General features: G+C 36.4%; 2 protein-coding genes across 2 annotated transcripts in view; both read right to left on the bottom strand.

Moving 5' to 3' along the window:
• The window catches only part of WDR72 (WD repeat domain 72), a 220,854-nt gene that overhangs the window by 39,672 nt on the left and 158,814 nt on the right, over positions 1-22,368 (bottom strand). The gene's annotated exons all lie outside the window — the stretch shown is intronic.
• LOC129506175 (uracil phosphoribosyltransferase homolog) lies at positions 19,429-19,887 on the bottom strand. The gene has a single exon (XM_055319624.1). It carries the CDS (start codon positions 19,885-19,887, stop codon positions 19,429-19,431), a length of 459 nt encoding a protein of 152 aa, XP_055175599.1.

Below are 22,368 nucleotides of genomic sequence, written 5' to 3'. Positions count from 1 at the left end.
TAAGTGAAAACTATAAGGTATTGTATTAAAACTAAGGATTCATGTTCCTTTCATTTTAGTTTTCATTATGTTGCAGAGAAGTCACTTTTTTTCTAATCTGTTACCTCACAGAATTCACATAAGTGTTTCTAGAAGCTCTGCCTCTTGTAGGGTCTGGAAATCAGCAGGGTGACATCCAGCAGTGTTCCTGTACATGGATGGATAGAACTGACTTATCAACTGTCACCTATATCACCCAATCATCCATGTGAAGAAGGCTGACTTGGCATGGAGCTGGCAATTATCTGGTGAACCCAGTCCAGTGAACTGCCTAGATTGATAAAAGTTCAAAGAATAAATATAATTGCACTGGGAAATCATCAAGAATCCTTTCTGATGGAGAATCCTTTCTGATGATTCAAAATGCAATATCTTGACTAGATGCAATTTACAATAGCAGCCCAACCAAGCCATCAAAAATAAGACAAAAAATATACACTGCTATCACAGGTACTTTATAAGCTAGTTCAAAACATAGCATAAATCTGGTCATTACAAAAATATTAATTATAAGGCATGCCTAGTGCATGTAGAAGTGACTCACTCACTAATGTCATACAGTACACATTACACATAACAACGCAACACATACACATACATTACATACACACATACGATGACCTGAATGCAGAAGAGCACCAATGAAAAGCTGTTTCACCCTGAATAGGTAAAAAAGAAAAGAGGAATAAAAGATTTATTGACAGTAGGAATCTGTCTTCAACAATTAAACAATGGATACTGCCAAGGTTGCTTTGGCTGGAATAAGAAAATGCACTTTAAAAGTAATTTACTTTATTAGCTTTTAGCATATCAGGCTATCCAGATAGCATAGATGCCAAAAGGCAGTGCCATAGCAGACAGAGCAAAGTGAACAGTTACACTGTCATTACACTTAGTGTTCTAAGTTGAGGACATCCTTTCCTGTTTTCTAAGTGGAGGGAACCATTTGTGTTCAGCATTTATTCAATTTTCCTGAACTGTCAGATAATCTTGGAAAAACAAATTGACTGATGCCTTTAATAAAGTAATAAGAATACCTAAAGTAAGGAGCACTATATGTAAAACTTTTGTGTGAACTTCAGGGTCTCTTAGACATTAAGTTGGCTAAGAGTTTCTTCTTACATGCCACATCCAAAGCAATTATAGTAACTGCTTGCAAGAATATGTTCAGAAGATCTCTAATGCTCTATATGGACTCAACAAGAAATTGTGCCTTGATCGATGCACAATGTCTGCCATCAGGTAGGAACGAAAAAGAGGAAATTCTCATGGCACCTTTGTGACCTTGTGTAATGAGATCTGGGCTGAGGTCAAGAGATACCCAGCCCAATGAACTTGGGAAAATGACTGTCAACCATCCAGAGGCTCAATTTCTTTACCTTTAAATATGAGGGGCTGCTACTACATAATTTCCAAGGTTCCCATTAGCCCTGAGATAATTTACTAGAATCTAATATTTGTACAGTGAAATTACAATTCAAAAAATGTTTTACATATATTAATTTCTTGTATCATTACTATTAATTTATAGATAAGAAACTAAAGCCCAAGGAGGCCAACCAAAGTGATACATATAGTGATGTTAGGATACAAACATTCATTTCCATCCAACTAACACACTGCCTCACACAAATATAAGTGTGTTTCTACAGACATGCCAACTATATTTCCTACTTTAAATTGTCAAGTGCCACTCCCCTGTCTCCTCCCTCCTGGGGTTCCCATCCCTTACCCCTGGTAGAGATTACTAACCTATCACTGCAGCCTTTCTCAGTGAGCCCTGACATAGTATGAGACTCCTCAACACATAACTGCTGGAGCCACTACCGGTTGATGCATCTCTCACTTAGGAGCAACCAGTCTTCTGTACTTCTTCTACAATGAAAAACATTTCCAGTCAGAGCCAACCTTTGAGGCCCAGAAGACAGTAAAACAACAGATACTTTCCTCCAGATCTTGCTGTCTGCTTCGTGAATCATGAAAACAAATGAAACAGGCCATAATATTGTCCATGAAAAGCATTAGAGACAGCAATTATTACCTTTGTTGAAATGGACTTGAGAAAAATAAAAAACCCTGGTATATAAACCTGAAGAAAAAAAAATGCTTCTAGTATCTTCACTGCTATATCTGGATTATATTGAAAAGTGGATAGAAATGGCAGTGGTATAACCATGGAGAAGTCGGGTAGAGCTCAGGACAAAAGCCCAATCTGAGGTCTTTCCACTGACACTGATTGACACAGCTCCATCTCTACCGTAAATGTGTTTTGGAATCCATTGCTCATTTCGTAATAGGAATTTATAGTGTCCATTGTTAATTTTAATGCCTTATCCAATCTTAACAGCAAACAATTATCTTGTAATAGTATACCCTTAATTGCCACATTTTAAACATTATCCATGGCATATTTGATTCCAGAATACCTCTTCCTATCATCCAACAGTTTTTTGGGGGGATTGCTCCAGTAGATCACCTGTTCTAAAGATAAACTAAATTACAGGTGCAGCATTAGGTAGTCCAATATTTTTGTTAAAAATCAGGAAAAAAATCTATAAATTCCATGTATCAAATCTTATTAGACAACTGAAACTTCATTAAATATTAGTCTGTAGATACCATCCTCTATCTTTGCTCTTTAGGGAAATGGCTTTAGGGGTGGGGTGAAGGAGGAACAAGGATTATTTGATTAGTTCTCAAAATGATGATTTAGCAACTCAGCATTCCATTAAAGTATATTTAATGCAATGTTGAATTGATTTCCTAATTTATAAATTCAGAAAGCTTAAAAGTCCGCCCACTAGGTTGCTGTGTAGAGAGGACCCTATAAAGTATTCCCAAACTTTATTTAGATGATTTCTTGATTTTATGTGCAACTTCTTTCCCAATGAGCCAATGAATGAGGCTGGCTTATTCTAATTCACAGCAGTAAATGGCACCTGCCTTTTGGGTTCATTTGTTTGATAAAAGATTTTATCGTGACTCAAGAAAATGGTTTCAGAATAGAAGTCTCTTAATGAAATTTTTTCTTTTTGATTTTTCAAACAACAGGACATTGTAGTTCTTAACTTACTTATATCCTTAAAATGTGTATTTTACAAATTAAATCACCTCTTTTGAAGAGTTGGACTCTCAGGCATGCAGAAAAGCAGTTATCTCTCAGTTATTCAATGTATGAAGCAACACAAGCATTTAGTCAACAACAACAAAAAATCAAAAAGGAATAGCAACCTTAAATGCGTTATTTACTAATAATTTGCTAGGGTATTTTTCTGCTTGATTATTAGCATTTTTTTTCCTTAGGATTGAAAGGCATGGACTCTGTTATAGCCATTGTATTTCCATTTTGTCTTAGCCAGGGCTAGAAAGAAGAAATACTCTTCATTCTCAATAAGAATGATCTTTAATGATGATAAATGTATGGATTTTTTTTAAATACAATGAAAGTTTAAGAAGAAGCATGCAGATTTTCCTTTCTTCTTAAAATATATTTTTAAAGATTAAGTGAAGATCAGCCTCCCCAATAGACTCTTATTTTCCCTTACAGTATCTGTAGGAAAAGCTCATTTGCAGACAGCTGCAATATGAGCTTCCTTTCCTTGCCCTGTCATTGACCTCCAACCTGATCTGAAAGAACCACCTTCTTTCAAAGTGAGAAGTTATTCATTTACTATAATAGCTCTATTCTGGGCCTCCTTAGCAGAAACTGGCAATTGTGCCCAAATAAGAAGGTTTTGTGATCCTGACTACTGTTCTTACACAAGAGGACAAAACCACCAGGAAATTTCCGTTCTGACAGCCACAGTAGGTGGCCATAAAGTTGGTGTTTAAAACTATGGCTGATGTACAGCGATCACAAAAAGAGAAAGAAAAATCATTAGGAGTTTGCACTTGCTCTGGTTATATACTGGGGTTTGCCAATTATGTTCTCTTAACTTGACAGCTTATTCATTGAGCAAAAGCTGCTACATTAGAAGTTAGCTGACAGTCTGCTGTATGCAACTTTAAAATAAAATCACTTCATGAAGAGGAGTGAGAAACATAAATGATAAGCCTATTGGATAATCATTACCAATAAATAAAAAGCCTTTGATACAAGCAATTAGTCACAAGCATTACAGGTTGAAATGCAGTCCAGTGTTAAAGAGACAGTTTAGAAGCACATGGCACATTTATCACAGCTCCACAGACAAGTTATTGAGCTGTCTGTGAAAAAACAGAGCCAAACAGGAAAGCTTTCAGCAGTGAGCAGCGGTTGAGGTCCTTGATTGATAGAGCTAGATGATGCAAAGCTGTCCGATGGCTTTCTGCAAAATAAAGTGAAGGAACTCAAGGTCTTTCATGGCGCTCTCTGACCACAGATGAACAGCTACTTTATTACGGCCCAGATTGAGGTTGCGCCTTGCTCCATATTCTGCTACTTTCTGATGCACACGGTTGACTTGACCAACCAGCCATTGTGTTTAACATAACGGCCTGCCATCTTCACATTGTTTTTTTAAAGGTTTACTATAAAGGACAGAAGACTGCACCGGTTAAAAGCTCAGCCTCTTTACTTGTCCTTGCCACTGTTTTAACCGCCGAGAAGTATGTGATGGCAGGTTTCCCATGCTGATCTACATCTTTCTTCCTGCTCACATTGTAACTCCAATCAGTCCAAGCAAGGATGCTCAGTAGTATGACCTTAATATGCAAGGTGGTATCCCCGCCCCTCCCCCCGTCCCGAATCAGGGGGAAGTCAGGAGGCTGTATTTATTCTTATTTTAATTTTGTGCTTTAAAAATAGTGAACGAGTTTTACACACTGCAAGGACACCTTTCTGAGTGATGTTTAAGAAAAGGCCAGCAACTTTTCAGCTGCTTTTAATAAGTTTCAAAACCTGAAATTTGTTTTGCTATGAAGTTTAACAGGAAATAGTAAAATGCATTGATCACTGTTAGCTTGATTCTTATTAACCAAATGTATTAATCTCAAAATAACCACTTTCCATTCTCTTAAATTCATTCTTATGTATCTGTCCTCCAAAGAGAGAGAGGGGGAATAAATAAGGAGAAAGAAGAGAAAGATTTGCTTTAGAATAATTTTTGAAGATTCTAGTCTTCCACACTATCTTTTTATACATTATTTCCAAACAGAGCTCACATTAAGATGATCTTACCAAACCCTTTGTGTGAGATTGGAAGATAAGAAATCTTCAAATTCTACTCTTTTATTGACATTTTAAGGCCAAGCATTTTATTGACATTTAGACTTTTTGAGTATCATAAATTGCATCATTCAGAACACTTAGATTTCTTTCATAAATGAATAAATTGATATACTACATTAAACAAAAAGGGCTTCATCTGAAATTAGTTCTGATGAGGATATATTTATTTCTAAAATTTAAGTGTGTAACCCAAACCTAATATTAGACTTCTGCTTCCTTCCTCCCGAAAATATCAGGAATTGTTATTCTAGTTTTAAATTTCTTGAGAAAGGAAACAAAGACATTAAAAGCTATTAATCTATTTAGAACCCAAACTCATATCCCAAATGTAAAAATATAAAGCAAAGTAGTTATGAAAAATAAAGTCAGGGGCATCTGGGTGGTACAGTTGGTTAAGAGTCCAACTCTTGGTTTCTGCTTGGGTCGTGATCTCAGGATTGTGAGATTGAGCCCTGAGTTGGGATCCTTGCTCAGCACAGTCTGCTTAAGACACTCTCTCTCTCTCTCTCTCTCTCTCTCTCTCTCTCTCTCTATCCCTCAGCTCTATCCCCTGTGGGCACACACCCTCTGTCTAAAATAAATAAATAAGGCTTAAAAAATAGTCAAAGTATATCAGTGTTGTTTTAAGGCCTTTGGCAATGAGAATATTCCTCTACATAAAACAAGCACATGTTTTGCTTCATTCTGGCTCTATTTCCTCTCATAGATGAAAGGGGGAAGATGGTTTGCTTCTTTCTAGGAATTTACATATTTCCCAATACCTCAATTTCTTGTTAATCAAAGTAACTGTACCTACTAGATTCTTAGACTAAGACCTCACCACATGCAAGTAAGAACTCTGCAGTTTAACAAATTTCCTAGGTGTTTCATAGAACTAATCAGGTTTAAAAAGCCCTGCTGTGGGATCCCTGGGTGGCTCAGCGGTTTGGCGCCTGCCTTTGGCCCAGGGCACGATCCTGGAGTCCCAGGATCGAGTCCCACGCCGGGCTCCTGGCATGGAGCCTGCTTCTCCCTCTGCCTGTGTCTCTGCCTCTCTCTCTGTATCTCTCATGAATAAATAAATAAATAAAATCTTAAAAAAACAAACCCTGCTTTAAGGCAGTAAGTAATGCACACTCTTGCCTATATTTTAGGTTCATCTGAGGACCTCTTCAAAAATTGAGATGCCAGGGGTGCCTGGGTGGCTCAGGCCATTAGGCAACCGACTCCTGGTTTCAGCTCAGGTCATGATCTCAGGGTCATGAGATGGAGCTCCGTGTTGGCTCTGTGCTCAGTGTGGAATGTGCTTGGGATTCTCTCTCTCCCTCTGCTTCCCCGCCACGCCCCACGCCCCACTTGCACATGCTCTTCTCTCTCAAATAAATAAATAAAATCTTTTTAAAAAATTGACATGCAAGCGCTCTATAGTACAGCAATCAGAATTTCTGACCGTTGGGTCTAACCACTGTTTTTTTTTTGTTTGCTTGTTTTGTTTTTTTTTACTCTCCCAGGTAATTCACATGCGTAACTGGAGCTAGTCACTACCATTCCTATCAGAGCTATGTAACCTGTTGTGTTTGTCTTTTTATAGCAGCTTCTAGGAAGCTCAAATAGTCATATGAATCTTTTAGGTAAATTATAATACATATATATATTTTTAAATTATAGCTTTATTGAGGTATAACTGACAGGAACAAAAGAAAGATATTTAAAAGTGTATGCTGTGGTGGTTTGATATATGTATGCATTGAGAAAGGACCCCTCAACCTAGGGGTTAACATATCCATGACCTCACATAGTTATTTTTCCTTTTTTTCTTTTTTTCTTTTTTGTGAGGACATTTCAGTTCTACTCTCTTAGCAAACTTCAAGTTTAATTTTTTTAAGACTTCACATATATGTGATATCATACAGTATTTGTCCTTCTCTCTCTGGCTGATTTCATTTAGCACAATGCCCTCAGATTCCACCTACATTGTTCCTAAGTGGAGTAAATTATAATATTAATTATAATTTTTTATTAAGAGCAACAAACAGTGAGTTAAAAAGTAATGTACATGTATCTCATGCTAGTCACTGCACTAAACTTTTTCTTGTATATATTTTTTTATTTAACTGTCAGAGGAATATTATTTTTCCCGTTTTACGTATAAGCAAACTGAGACAAGGAAGGATTGAATAGATTGATCAAGGTCAGTCAGATAGCTCTTTAGTAGCAAAACATCCAGGAATCAAAGCACTTGTGTCTGACTACAAGCTTACACTCTTAAATCTTTGTGTATATGGTCCTTATAGCTTCTTTTCACCTGTGCAATAATTTTCTCTTAATTGCCACCTCTGTTCCTGAGACACAGACACAAACAAGACACACACACACACACACACACACACATACACACATTCTACTCATTCTTTAGTTCCTAGCTTTGGTTTAGGCTCTAGAATAATATGTAGACCTCAAATTTTAGCATGAATTAGAATCAACTGGGGGCTTTGTTAAAATGTATGTCACTGATTCAGTAGGTCTTAGAAGGGCCCCAAGAATTTTTATTTCTGAGGAGATCCAAGGTGATGCTGATGCTACTGGTCTATGCTTTAACAATCACAGTGCTGGATTAATTGTAATGGATGTTATTATATTACCTGTCTTTATTATGAGCATCCTCAAGTCATTTATGTAAATAGTGTACATATAAACATAAATAGGAAAGAAAAATGATGATATAGAAACTATGCTAATTAGAATTGATAATAAACTAAAGCTTCAAGTAAGAAGTGATTTCCTATCCCTTGTTGCAAATCCTTCGCAAGAGATAAATGGACTTCAGCATTCGTTCCTCCCCAAAGCTAAAATTAGACGTGGTGTGGGATGGCAGGCAATACTAGTACTCTAGAAGTCAAAGAAACTTACATTATGACATTGTTTAGAAAATAAATGAGCAATTATGAACAATTTTAAGGTCTTCTATGCCTTGTGCTTCCTAAGTGACTTAAATCGTATCAAGATACATCTAATTATTTCATGAAACATTTTGCTTGAAGTTATAAATTACAGTGTCTCAAACAATAAAAGCAAAGGAATATTGTTGAGTTTACCTCAGTGATTTATGCCCTTAGTGCAAAATTGACATTTTAAGATATTCACTTGGTTTTTCTGTATCACTTTTGAAAGGAAATTTCCCACAAAACAGAATAGTAGCTAGGAAGATGCTCCTAATTATTTGTGTTGGATATTGGTCAGATGAGATTCAGAAAACAGTATTTTTGTCAATCAGTCTCAGCAAAGACAAATCTTTGCAACTTTATGATTAAAAGCTAACATGACTAATTTTTAAATTGGAAATCAGGCTGGCATAGAAAATGTGAAACTATTTTAACAGCCTCTTTCTCTTCCTGGCTTGAGTAAAACTTAAGAAAAACAAATATGCATCTTTTACGTATAACTTCAGTGGCACATGTACTCTGAGCTGTAAGATAAAGAAAAGCAATATATGTGTGTTGTAACAAAGGCATTTTGAAAATATTCATTAACACCCACATCTGAGGAGAAGCTGTTTGATCTAGTAATAAGAATGTTAGCTGGAATACAATTCTTAAGATTTTTTTTTTAAATGTGAAATACTGCTCCTGCAGAAAGTTGGTTGGATGACATAAAGAGCACAGGCTTGCCTATCACACTGATTACTTGATGTAATAGTAAGCAAGCTTAAGTGAACTGTGTGTCTTCCATCTTTCCAATCACTTAGGGATGGGCATCAGAGCTCGCCATCCATCATCCCTGGCCTGAAACATACGGTGCATCAGCAATCTTGGGCTGACCTAAATGATAGTAAAAGCTGCTATGCTGTTCACAATAAGAAATTGTTGTCCACTGAATTACAGGTTTGTGATTAGATTGCTAACATGGCCAACTTGATGTATAAGTGAAGTGTCCAGGGAAGATATTCTTTAGGATCTTCTGAAGATTAATTTATACCCTTGAAATGTAGACCAATCACAGAGTCAAAAAATATGTCAAGGTATTTTTCTTATAACCAAGAAAGCCCAGCTGTTACAGCCATCATTAATTTATTTCTGGCACCTTTATCTGCAACAGAATTTAATAAACAAGGGGTCTAATGGCTATCACCTTACTATGGCTAGAATTGCCCAATATGATAATTGATTTCTTTGAAGTTAAATTCACATGGAGTAATTATATACTATTAAGGTTATAAAAATATATTCTACAAATATTATTAGGGGTACATACTATTAAAGATATAAGGTTTTGCTTATAACTTAAATTTACACATTTAAAAATGTTTAATTTTTTTATTTTTTATTTTTACTTTTATTATTTTTATTTTTTGGAAGTTTTCATATTTATTCAAAGTCCTCTGCTGCCCTTTTGAGACCAGCAGGGCAGAGCTCCTTGGGAGAGCCTGTGGTCTGTCCCTGTGAAAAATGTTTAATTTTTTTAAAGAAGATATTATTTATTTGAGGGAGAGAGTACAAACAGTGTGAGTGGCAGAGGGAGAAGCAGGCTCCCCACTGACCAGAGAGCCCTATGTGGGGCTTGATCCCAGGACCCTGTGATCCTGGGACCATGACCTGAGCTATAGGCAGACACTTAACCGATTGAGTCACTGAGGCACCCCTAAAACTGTTTAAATCTGTCCAAATGCTTATCTAAAATTTCTAGTTGTGTGCTATGCTCTCATACCTCAAAGTATGTCTAAAGATACCGTGTAAATTACTTGGTAGGCATGCTATATATTATTTCCTTTGCTTCCTTTCTAAGATCAAATAGGTAGAATTTAAAACTGAACATTAAAGAAATTATCTCCAGATCAACCACACAGTGTACATGGCCTTAGATAAGCCACTTGGCTGCTCTCACCATCAGCATCCACATTCAGTATTGTAAGAATTATTTTTACTAGTCTAGCCAAAGTCTTATTCAGGAGGTTGGCATTCATTCCTTCAACATTTACTGAACACCCCTATTTTTTAGTCACATTGCTAAGTGCATGAAATGAGGATAAGTCCTGCTGACAACCTAGTGGAAAGAGACAAGACTGGAAAACAGGCAAGTACAATGGAAAGCTTACTGCAAAGAAAAACCAGCCAGGAACTTACGAAAAATGAAAATTCTGAAGGTGCACAAGCACAGATTCTGAATTAACAGATCTAGCTGGGCTCAGATATATACCTTTTTAACATGTATTCCAGATAATTCTAACAGATAATCAGTGGTCTACAAGATAATTTCCTAAGTCCAAATAATAAGTGTGGGTGCTTTGGAGTGTATAGGGAAAAAAGCAACTGATTCAATCTTAAAAGCCCAGAAAAGGTTTTGCGAAAAGGTGGCAGAGAAGCTTCACAGGCCTCATCTGGGCACAATGGAGGGAGGATGGGGGAAAGTGTTCCCAGCAATGGAATTGTCTGAGAAGGAGAGCTCCGGGGACCCGAGATAGCTGATTTAAAAAACAAGAGGCCAAGACAAGAGATCCATTTGCAGAAGTTGGAAGGAGCTTGTCACGAAGGACATCTGTTTCTCTTTCTTATAATTTATAATTTGAACACATGTGCTTTGAATGAGATGTGTAGAAAGGATATATAATTAAAAGCTCTCCTTCCATCCTTTCTCCAGTTGCCCATTTCTCTTTCTGCAAAAAAAAAAACCACCATTAACACTTTCAAAAATATTAAATGCCTATACGATAATATTTGAACATATATTCCTAATGCCCTGTCCCAAGAAATTAACAATAAGCTATATTATGCATAGTTCTATGACTTGCATTTTTGGCACGATATTATTTTAGTGATTGCACCACATCTTACCCTCTGTAAACACTGCATATAGTATATGGTATATACATATACCATGATTTATTTTACTATTCATCCACTGGTATACAATTAGCTTTTATCCAATTGTTGACTCTTATAAGCAATTCCATAAAGAATAAACTTGTACCTAAGTAATTTCAAACATGTGCGCTTATCTAAACTCCAAGAAATAGAATTTTGGAGTCAAGGGTATCATCCCTTAACCTGTTGGTAGATTTTGCCAAATTGTTCTCTGTGAGGCTGTACTAATCTACAATCCCTGGCACTGTATGAAGAAAGGATTGTTTCCTTACTCTCCATAAAGAAGTTTGACATTTATCTTGGGAAACCCAGGGAGTAAATCAAGGGTCTTAAGAGAAGGAATGACCTGCCTAGGCTTATATTTTAGAAAGATAACCCTCACTGCAATGCAGAGAATGGATGCATTGGAGTAGGTAAGATAGGAAGAAAGAAGGGCGATTAGAAGCTCAGCAGTTAGCTAAGAAGAGATAACCTGCTATGGATTATGTGGAAAGATAAGGATCTTTATTGAGTATATGTTATAGGCCAGACTCTGTGCTGAGCATGCAAACTGCATTATCGCATTTATTACTTGCAACAACACTGATGGATAGCTATTGTTATTTCTGGTTTCAGAGGGCAAAACAAACAAACAAAATAAAGCTGAGGCTCTTAAATTAATTAGTGGTTTGTTTATGCAAGTAGTACATGGCAAAACTGGGATTAAAATCCACTGAACTGTTGGTTCATAGCAAGTGCTTTGAACCACTATAAGATCCTGTTTGTGATGGACAAAGGTTGATTCATTTGTAATTTACCAAAGAGGCAGAATTGACAGATTTGGGCAACCGACTGCATCCCGGACATAAAGAAAAGGAACAGATGAGCATTGTCTGCCAAGACTGGGAACCAACAAAATTTACAACTGGGAAGCAAGGGAGGGATATAAGGCATAAAACTGATGTTTAGTTTGAAGTGCTGGTAGAAGCTGCAGTCTAAGATATCCTACTGTCTGAGAAGCAGAACGGTCTGGTCTGGAGATGATGTAGTTGGGGACATACAGCCACTGTGCTAGGGAGTCACCAGCATGGATGAGCTCACCTAGGGAACAATATTTAAGGAACAGGTTGAAGATGAGGAGAACATGAAAGAAACTAAGAATAAACCAAGAGAAAAGAAGAAAGGAAGGAAAATCAGAAGAAAATGTATCCCCAGGTCAAACTTTTGAAAACAAACTAAAACAAAAACACTTTGAATTACTTTACAAAGAAATTATTAACACTCTTTTTTTTCACTTCTAAGATTCTCATGTATTATGAAAGTAATGTTCATAAAATGTTCCCTCAACACAAGGGAGAAATAGGTTCCTAACACATCTGCACCAGTACTGTCTTGTGGAGGTGATAGTTTAGGGGAAAATCGCTTTCCCTAAGCTAGCTGAGAGTCCTGATACATTTCTTTAAAGCTCTAATAACCATGCAGAAAAGTGTCAAATTGAGGATTTAAAGGCAAGGCTGTAGTCCCGGGAGAATGTCTGGGAGTGATTCCTATGTACCTGACATAACTCAGAAGCAGGAGAGTTGCACTGAATGGCTAGGAGAATTCTCCTGCACCACCTCATATAAATCTATGGAGGGCTACCCGAAGGTTTATGTGAGCTGTGTGTCCAACACGTGTTAGAAAATCAGTCTCGTTATATTTTCCCTGTAAATCCTTCCAGGAGTCTTCGAGGTTTAAGGGGGACCTTCACATTTGGAATGGAGAAATGAGTATAGATTTTCTGAGACTGCCTGGATTGTGTAATATGCAGTTCATACAATATATTTGGGGGGAAGAATATGTAGGTGCTGTCAGTCAACTGATGGATTCAGTCTCGAAAAATTCCAACCTACCCACTCTCCCCAATTCCCTCCTAAGCAAAAAAACAAAAAACAAACCTCTTTTCAAAGGGAATACATTCTCTTAAAGTGGTCATACAGTCTCAGTAGCATACCTAGTATGTGGCATGGCCTGGAGACATGACAATGATTTTCTTGTTTAGCAGTTTATACAATCTGTCTTATAAATTACAAATAATATCTCACATTCCACTTCTGAATATACCAAAGTTGAGAATTTATGATTAGAATCAAATATGGAATATAAACGTTTGTATGTATTTAAATGGATTGTTATAGGAACAGACACCCTGAAAATTATATAAATAAAATTGTAATATTAAAACATTTAAAAAACCAATTAAATATCTAACATATACTATTAATATTTAAGTGAAAATAATAGCTAAATTTTAATACATGATTTTAAATTATTGGGCCAGATTTCTATTTTATAAATAGATTTTAAAAACTGAAATAATTACTTCTAAGCTTTTTTTTTTTTAAAGATCTTATTTATTTATTCATGAGAGACACACACAGAGAGAGAGAGGCAGAGACACAAGCCGAAGGAGAAGCAGGCTCCATGCAGGGAGCCCCATGAGGGACTCAATCCCGGGTCTCCAGGATCATACACTGGGCTGAAGGCGGCGCCAAACCACTGAGCCACTTGGGCTTCCCTACATCTAAGCTTTATTAGAAATCTCTTTAACTTCAATACTCCTTCATTCTATCAAGTTTTACCTTCAATATCAATTGCTCATTATCCTGAACATAACAAACTTAGTTGCCTTTATTTATTTATTTTTTTCTTGGTTGCCTTTAACAGAAAAAAAACAAAAAACAAAAAACAAACTATCGATTATTTAGAATGTTCCAAATCAAGCTTTGATTTTAGACACTTTTTTCTCCTAAGTTTAAGTAAACTCTCCTTATATTTCTAAATGTTAGAAATATAATACTTAATAATAGATACCTGATTTTTAAAAATAGGTGGTTTTATTTACATTAAATGTAAAAGACATTTTTAACATTTAACATTTGAATCACATATATATGAATCACACATATATATGCATTTGGAAACAGCAACTTTATTATTTTTTTTGCAACTTTACTTATTTTTTTGGGGTGCTGACACCCTGAGACCAACAGCAGTGGCTTTAAAGGAGGTTACCTCTTAAGCAGGTAAACTTTTGTTTTTGCAGATTCATAAGATGTTCCAAAGGAAGTCAATTTCTATAGAGTAGAAAATAGTTTTTTTTTTTTTTTTAAATAGGGGTTTTCTAACCAACTTCATACTCAAAACAGTGACTCAGACTTCTTGATTGCCACTATTTGAACAGGAATAACAGGGAGCTCATTACACAATGAGGCAGACTGGTTCATCATTCAACAGGTCTAAGTGTGAATATTTTTCCTAAAGTACTGTACACAAACCTCCCTAATATGTCTAGCAATGGTCCTTGCTCTGGCTTCTGGAATAATCCCAACAGTTTTTCCCCTTTTCACTAGGGTGCTCACTAATCATGTCCCTCATGCTAACATGAAATGTTAAAAGGATAAAATCTTTTGAGGCAAAATATTCCTATTTCGTCTAGTCACTGTTTCACTTCATAGCTTTCTATGTCAATTTCTGTTCTAAGAACATTAATAATCATTTGTAGTCAGATTATAGACCATTTCACTCAAATATCACGCAACTCCATATATAGAGCTACTTCCCAGGAGCTGGTCATTTAGCTTCTGTCAAGGCAACCTATATTATAAGCATATATAACTCAAAGATACTATTGGCACATAACAAATCCCCATTGTCTTTGGGATCTAGTGCAAAGAGTAGAGGACTTTTTGATTATGATATATTTAAAGTGTAAAATAATATTTAATTACCAAATTGTCTTAGGTAATAGAAGAATTGGAAGAACTCATGGGTATTTAACCACAGTGGGGGATTCACTGAAACACACACAAGTACAAGGTTTGCTTTCCTCTTTACAGGACATATGGTCTGTTCCTTTCTGCACATGTGATCATTCTTCTTTCTCTCTACCAATGAGCCTCCTATGCTTTGAATTATTATAGCCATCCCATCCCTGTCTTTATGTGATCATTCTGATTTATATCAAATAGAAACTGTATTGGGCTTCTACATTCCCAGCCTCCAATTTTGGGGACAGAAAATCTCATTTTGTCCTAGGTCTCTACTCACTCCTGGTCCAATTAGAGATGAGCAGGGTCACAAGGTTACATGACCAGTAGCTCATGCATCTGCACTGTAGGTACAGGCTCTCTGAAAGGTCATGGGCAGGCTATAAAGAAAAGGAAGCATCAACAGGCATCCTGAGAGTTGTCTACTACAATAGTATTGAAGCATGTGTCTATTGGCTAAAACTCAATATTAAATATAGAGCCAAGACTGATATCATCCTAGTCATATTCTGAATCACCCATTCAAATCACAAGAATTCCATATGTCAGGAATTCCATCTGTGCATTGGCTTATGAGGCATTTATTTGCATTCATAAGACCAAATGTACAATGTAAGCACAGAGAATGAGCCACCTAGACATTTATAAGGAAATATGGTTTCTGTAGCTTTAATTAAGCCCCTCCTCACAGAGTACTCAAGTTTGCTCTCACAAGAGTAATGATCTCATTTATCATGTGCCCCCTGCCCCAGGATGTCATTATGTGAGTGAGTGATTATAATTTGCGTTGTTTCAGATATCTTTACTTTTTTTGTTTTGGTTTACTTGTTTATCTTTATAGTAATGATAAATTACCAAAAAAAAAAAAAAAAGAAGATTTAAAGTAGGTAGACTTTGTGGTCTTCAAAGTGTGTAAAGGTGATTCACATTCAACAATACAGTAGAAGTGAGTTGGTCTTCCAGCAAGGATGATATGTTTTTGTAGGTACACATACTCTCTTTTTCTCTTTCTTTGTATGATATCTTTCTTTCACACTGAAGGATTCTATTTTTAAAAGCTTATATTAATATTAAAAAAAAAACAAAAACGAGACACTTCTCAGGATCTAGGGCTAGGCAGTTTTTGTTAGACTTGACTCTAAAAGCACAACTCATCAAAGATAAAAATGATAAATTTGACTTCATAAAAAAAAAAAATCTGTGGAAGAGAGAGAGAGAACTTCTGCCAGAAACTCTTGACTTTTCTCTGGAAACTGCCCTAAGCAGAGAAGACAACTTGACTAGAGATGCCCAGAAAGTTGCATATCCCATGTGATCTGAGGCCAGTGACTGATACTGGGATAAAGAAAAGCCTGGGTCTTTTATCACTATCCATGCTGTGCTCCAGGTATTGCTCTTCTGGAAATGTTCCTGAATCTCATCAATCTCCAGTAGCAAGTAGGGCTCTCCTTGTTGGAGAACCACATCTTTTATCATTTCATTACAAATACAAAATTTCCATAGTGATTGGAGTTTTTTATTATTATTATTAAATGTAGTCAGTTAATGTAGAATTCCCTTCAGCCTAACAGTGGTTGTAAAATTGATATTATATTAGGAATTGATGGTATCTTGGGATAAAGGAAATACACACATATTCACATACACATTTAGGGGTGTCATTTGGATAAAATGAGGTACTTAGCGAGAGAAGAACAAAAGTAAGACATGCCTTCCAAATAGTGCCAATCAACTCTGAGAGCAAATGTGTCAGAAAACTTTATTTTTTCTTTCTGTGACATTCAAACATTAACTACCTTAACTTTGTGTCTCGCAATGGCATACTATTCATATAATACAATTTTCTTTCTTTTCCAATATCCTAATAATGTAGTTCAAGAGGCTAGGATTTTTCAGATTTACTCTTGGCTGTTGTTTTTCTGTACAGTGTCATTTGATGAACTGCTTTTCATGATTCTTGCTTGTAATTTTAACTCCTTTATCAATTTTAACATAATTTCATTTGTATTTTCTATATGTTGATGTCATAGTTTTTATATTTTAAAAATATCTTTAATTAAGTGACATATCCCAGGTGTTAAGCAGATCCTCTTGAAAGCCATCTGGAAGCTTCTTAGTCCTTTAAAATGCATGAGTCAGTTATAAGGATAGTTCCAGATTAAAAATTTGGTGATGTCTTTTAAAAGATTTACCTATTTCTACAGTCTTCAATCATATCTCTTCGTGTGAAAGGCAGTCTTCTGAATCCAAGGCCGTATTGTTTCAGTTTTACATCCAAGTGTAATCCTTCTGAAGATATTTTAAGTGACAATTAAAAATCCAAGCTTAATTCAAAATTTAGCCACAAGCGGAACTGCTAATGTAAATCATTCAACCAAAGTGGAAACTAAATGAGGAGATGCCTTCTATACATGGCTAAGCTCATGCAGAGGCAATGATAATCATTCTGTAGGTGACTGTCTTTGAGTTAAATTCATATATTCATTCAACAAATACTCATGGCCTAATGTTGGCAAGCATTGACCTAGATATTAGAGAAATAGGGCAATTGACACAGATTAAATCTTGGGACAGACTGAGTTACCAAAGGAAAATTACTTATCTTGTGTAATATTACATTTAATGTTTGAGTTTCTACTTGTTTTATTAATTCACTTGAGGAATGGCAGAGAAAATTTTGCCTTGTAATTTTTGGGAGTGAGTATAGTAAAAAGGAAATATTTGAGGTTTATTTAATTTATTTGGTTATTTCTTTACTGTTGGTACCAAATTCAATAGGGAAGTACACACAACTCTTAGAAAATATTTTAATAGCATTCTTATGCAAGTTGATGATCCCTCAGGGCATTGAAACTATTTCCTAATATTTAATCTTTTAAAAAATTTCTATAAAACAAATTAACATAAAATTTCCATAGGATATATTCAGTTTATTTTTTTCTGTACTTAGATATGGAAAAGTGTATATGGAGAGGGAGAAGGAGGACATAAGGTATTCATGATGGCAGTATTAGGTAGGATGAAAACAATTCACACATAAAGCCCTCACTTCATTGCAAGGAAGACTTCCATTGGACACTGTCCTAGAATGTATTTAAACAGGCTGCTAAAAATTAAGCATCAGAAAATTAAACATAATGCATATATATCAATTTATATGTGCGTATGTTTGCATGTAATTTACATATGTTATGTTTTGATTATACGTATTTTGAAAAGCAATATAAGGAAATGAGTCATAGATTTTCTTTTTCTTTTCTTTTTTCACTGTTAAATGTTTAATATCAATGTAAAATAAGATCAGGATTTCTGAAGCAAGTTTCAGAACACAAACACTGATTTCTGTAACAGTTTGTCTTCCTTTCAGAGGCCTAAATGTAAACATGTATAAATCTTAAGGATTTAAAAAATATCATGGTATTTTAAACATTATTACAGCTACAGTTGACAAGTATGCAAAAGAACTCATTTCCAAATTGAATGAAATATCCAAATTAAAAATGTAGCAGTTTAATGTACTTATTGGTCATAAAACTCAGCAAGAAACTGTTCTTTCCCCCATACCTCAGAAAAACCCCACAAATTCCTTTCTAGGGCACTGATGGCATGAACAGTACTTAGCCCACCTTTGTCAGCATCCAGATATCTCTGGTTCAATCTATCTATGTAAATTAATTTTACAGTTTCAGTTGTTGAAAATGCTCACCATCTTCTTCACTGCATTGTACTTGGCAAAGCATCTACCAACAATGCACAGGATGGGAACTGAGCCACGAAAAACAGTGGCTTGACTAAAGAGCTAACCATATAACCCGGGTCTGCTAATAGAGTGAGGATATTAATGGAAATGTAAAATTCCAGGAAGCATCCCTTTTTCATCCTCTCCAAGTAACCAGCATGTATAGTACTGGGAAGTAAAGAGTAGAAGAAGGTTGACAACAGCCATAACATGGAATTTCCCTAGAACCAAAAGGAAACTAAACAAAATGTAAACTATAGTGGACCAAAGAATGGACTTTCATTTGGGCTTTTACTGTGGTGGCAAACGATGTCCAAACTGAGAGACTGAAAAATTATGAAACAGTTTTGGGGCACCTGGATGGTTCGGTCAATTAAATATCCAACTCTTGATCTCAGCACAGGTCTTGATCTTAGGGTTGTGGGTTCAAGTCCCTGCAGTGGGCTCCATGCTGGGTGTGGAGCCTACTTAAAAAAAATATTAGGAAATAGTTTCAATGCCCTGAGGGATCATCAACTTGCATAAGAATGCTATTAAAATATTTTCTAAGAGTTGTGTGTACTTCCCTATTGAATTTGGTACCAACAGTAAAGAAATAACCAAATAAATTAAATAAACCTCAAATATTTCCTTTTTACTATACTCACTCCCAAAAATTACAAGGCAAAATTTTCTCTGCCATTCCTCAAGTGAATTAATAAAACAAGTAGAAACTCAAACATTAAATGTAATATTACACAAGATAAGTAATTTTCCTTTGGTAACTCAGTCTGTCCCAGAGTATTTCTGCCCAAAATGTGTAGGCGCAACAGTAGTTTAAACTGTGATCTCAGGAAACTCCTGAATGATTGATTTGGCACCATGAGGAGTAGAGAACAGACTGAGTAGGATAATAACACTGGGTTGAACTCCATGTTCTATAAGAACCTTTACAGCTTCAATTACAGTATTTCCAGTACTGAGAATTGGATACATCAGAAGGACTTTTCTCCAGTAAATGTCTGGGGGGAACTTAGCATAATATACTTTGGCTCTTTGTGTCTCTTCATCACTCTGAATCAGGATCTTCCCAATGCATATGGATCGACGGCAGTCTTGTAAAACGTGTTCCATTGCTTCACCGCTTCTCATTATGCTGACACCACAATTTCCCTTCTCAAATTTCACTCCTTCATACTTGTATCCGGTTGGGGTGGTCACCATGCATTCTTTATATGGCAGCTGATTCAATCCCTCTTCCACAACAAGTCTGATCAAAGGATCCGCAGAAAACATGAAGTCCCCCCTACTGACTGTCCTTCCCATTCGCCCCCGACGTTTCCAAACTCTTAACCTAGGTGGGCCCTCTCACCCCTAGGCCTCCGTAGGTTCCCTTAGGCGCGCTCAGATTTTCTTTTATGTGAGTAGCAACCTATATGTTTCAAAGTCAACAGGAGAATCACTACTAACTATATTTGAAAACTGCCAAGTGAACATGAACCTCTAAGGGTAAATGTAAACTTAATCTTTGATGTTCACGGGAAGTGATTCATGGCCAGTTTCTACAATATGCCAAGAAGATGCCTTATTATCTGGGTACTGACACTTTATGTATTAGGCTATAATCAATAGTATTTGTTACATGCTCTGCATTGAAATAAAACTGGGCTTGTTCTGCAAATAAAGTTTTAATTACTAACACAAACACCTTAGTTTTGAAATATAGTAACCCTATATGTCCCCTCACACAGCTTTATTACAAGGCATAAAAAATCAACCTAGAGTTTAAAAGCCTTAAATATTGACATTTGAAAGGTATAGCCTGAGCCTGCATGCTGCTTTGTTTATGCAAACAAGTCATCTATCTTAGAAGGGAGACTGAACGCAGTTTCCTCATCTGTAAAACGGAGATGGTGGTTCTAGTTCACACAGTTGTTATCAGAATTAAATTAGATGATGTGTGCAAAGACCAAAGAATTTTGGGCTGCTACTAAAATCGGGGAATGGTAAAAATTTGCATTTGAATATTGATGCCCGTAATTGGTTTAGTTTTAACCCCTTGCATTTCAATGGGTGCTGTCAACACCCATGAGACATAAAGATTTAATTGCTAATGGTAAACCTGTGCAATCATTTAGTCCATTTAACTATCCAGAGAGTGGAACTGACAGACAACAGCTTCAGCAGGGTGGGAAGACGTCTCTGGAGCCCACACAGACAACTAGCCTTCCTGCTTTAGCCCCTTCAATCTTTGAGCCATCGACCATACTGAGAAATACTAAAATCAGAAACCTGACAGTTTCCTACAGTGTGTCATACAAAACCATTCACGAACTGGCCCCACCCTGGCATGAAGCCTGCTCTGCTCCCCCATGAGACTGCATTCTGATTAAACCCCTCAGCTCTTGTGATCTTGTGTAATTGTTATTTTGTCAGATCCTGCACCAAGGGCTGTACCTCAAAGTACAGCAGTTTGGCTGGGGTCAAGTCAATCAGTGCAGGACTCCCCACGTCTCCCAAGACAGACACACTTGAAAGGAATCCCCATTGTTAGCATCTTTCACAGATTCCTTGAGATATCAGCAAGACGAACATTTTACAATGAAATTTTAAGGATATTCAGAAAACAGAAGTAGGGTACAGTGCCTCCAGATCCTCTGAAACTCTGGTGGGTTCAGGGCAGCCATGACCATTGCCCTCAGCAAAGGACACACTTGATGTACTCTGTGTCTCATTCCTTTTTGTATGTATAACAACCTGTGTGGTGCCCATGGCTCACTGGGTGAAATTTAGATGCCCATTAAATGATGATTCCTTTCTTTCCTTCCTCCCTAACCCTACAGATTCACACACACAGAATTTTTCAAGCTAAATCTACCTCTTCATAGTATTGAGCAAGTCAAAAATCCCGTTCTCGGAACAGGGTGAAAACTGAATACAGCAGGTACTGAGATGACATAAAGGGCACACACTCACTCGGAAAAGGTTGTCTCTCCAGCCTCACATCGTCACACTAAAATGACAACTTGGTGTGGCCTTTCTTGCTATTTTTCATGAGGAGGCAGAAATCCAGACTATTTTGCAAAATCTGGTTTTTAAATGTTGGCAATTGAGTTCTTTTTCTTCTTCCATGAAGTACTGTGTAAATCAAACAGAATGCACATACAGGGGAGTAGTTTGAACTTGCGCTCCAGATCTCTAAGACTTAGCAGTCTCTAGAAATTACTGCTACACATCTGAGTAGGAAATATCCACTCTTCTTTCCAGAAGACTAGGATGCTACTTGTACGCACCCGGGCTGTTTGTGGCTGGGTTCCAATGTGCTGTCTTTTCCTATGTAAGGACTTTGGTCAGTACCTGACTCACAAAATTATGGCTCTTATTTTAATCAGCAAGGAAGAATTTCTTCACTGTAAAATCTTATTAAGGGAATTTGATTGCAAATTGAATGTAGTCCAGCACCTCTCCAAACTCATTTAAGATATTTGATATTTGAGACAAAAAGCCTAAATGGGCATGTTAACTATCCACTGACCTATACTATTCCAAATTCTATCCCTGCACTCTCAGACCATCAGAATATAATGTCTTCGACTACATTATCTCGGTCAATCAACGATATGGCTTCTGAGCTATGACTCAATATCATATTCTTTGATTTTATGGATGGCTGATATAACAAATTACCATATTTAAGAGCATTTTTTCATAACTTTTGGAAAACTGGTTGGAGGTATACTCTGCCATGTGATGTAATACTGTTTTATATTGGAATTC

Source organism: Nyctereutes procyonoides, unplaced genomic scaffold (assembly GCF_905146905.1).
Source record: "Nyctereutes procyonoides isolate TBG_1078 unplaced genomic scaffold, NYPRO_anot_genome, whole genome shotgun sequence".
Classification (NCBI taxonomy): Eukaryota; Metazoa; Chordata; class Mammalia; order Carnivora; family Canidae; genus Nyctereutes; species Nyctereutes procyonoides.
The sequence above is the reverse complement of the archived record's forward strand: the minus strand, read 5'-3'. Positions and strand labels throughout refer to the sequence as shown.

Excerpts from the sequence above, each read along its gene's own strand:
- LOC129506175 (XM_055319624.1), bottom strand. The coding sequence starts at position 19,887 with ATGTTTTCTGCGGATCCTTTGATCAGACTTGTTGTGGAAGAGGGATTG.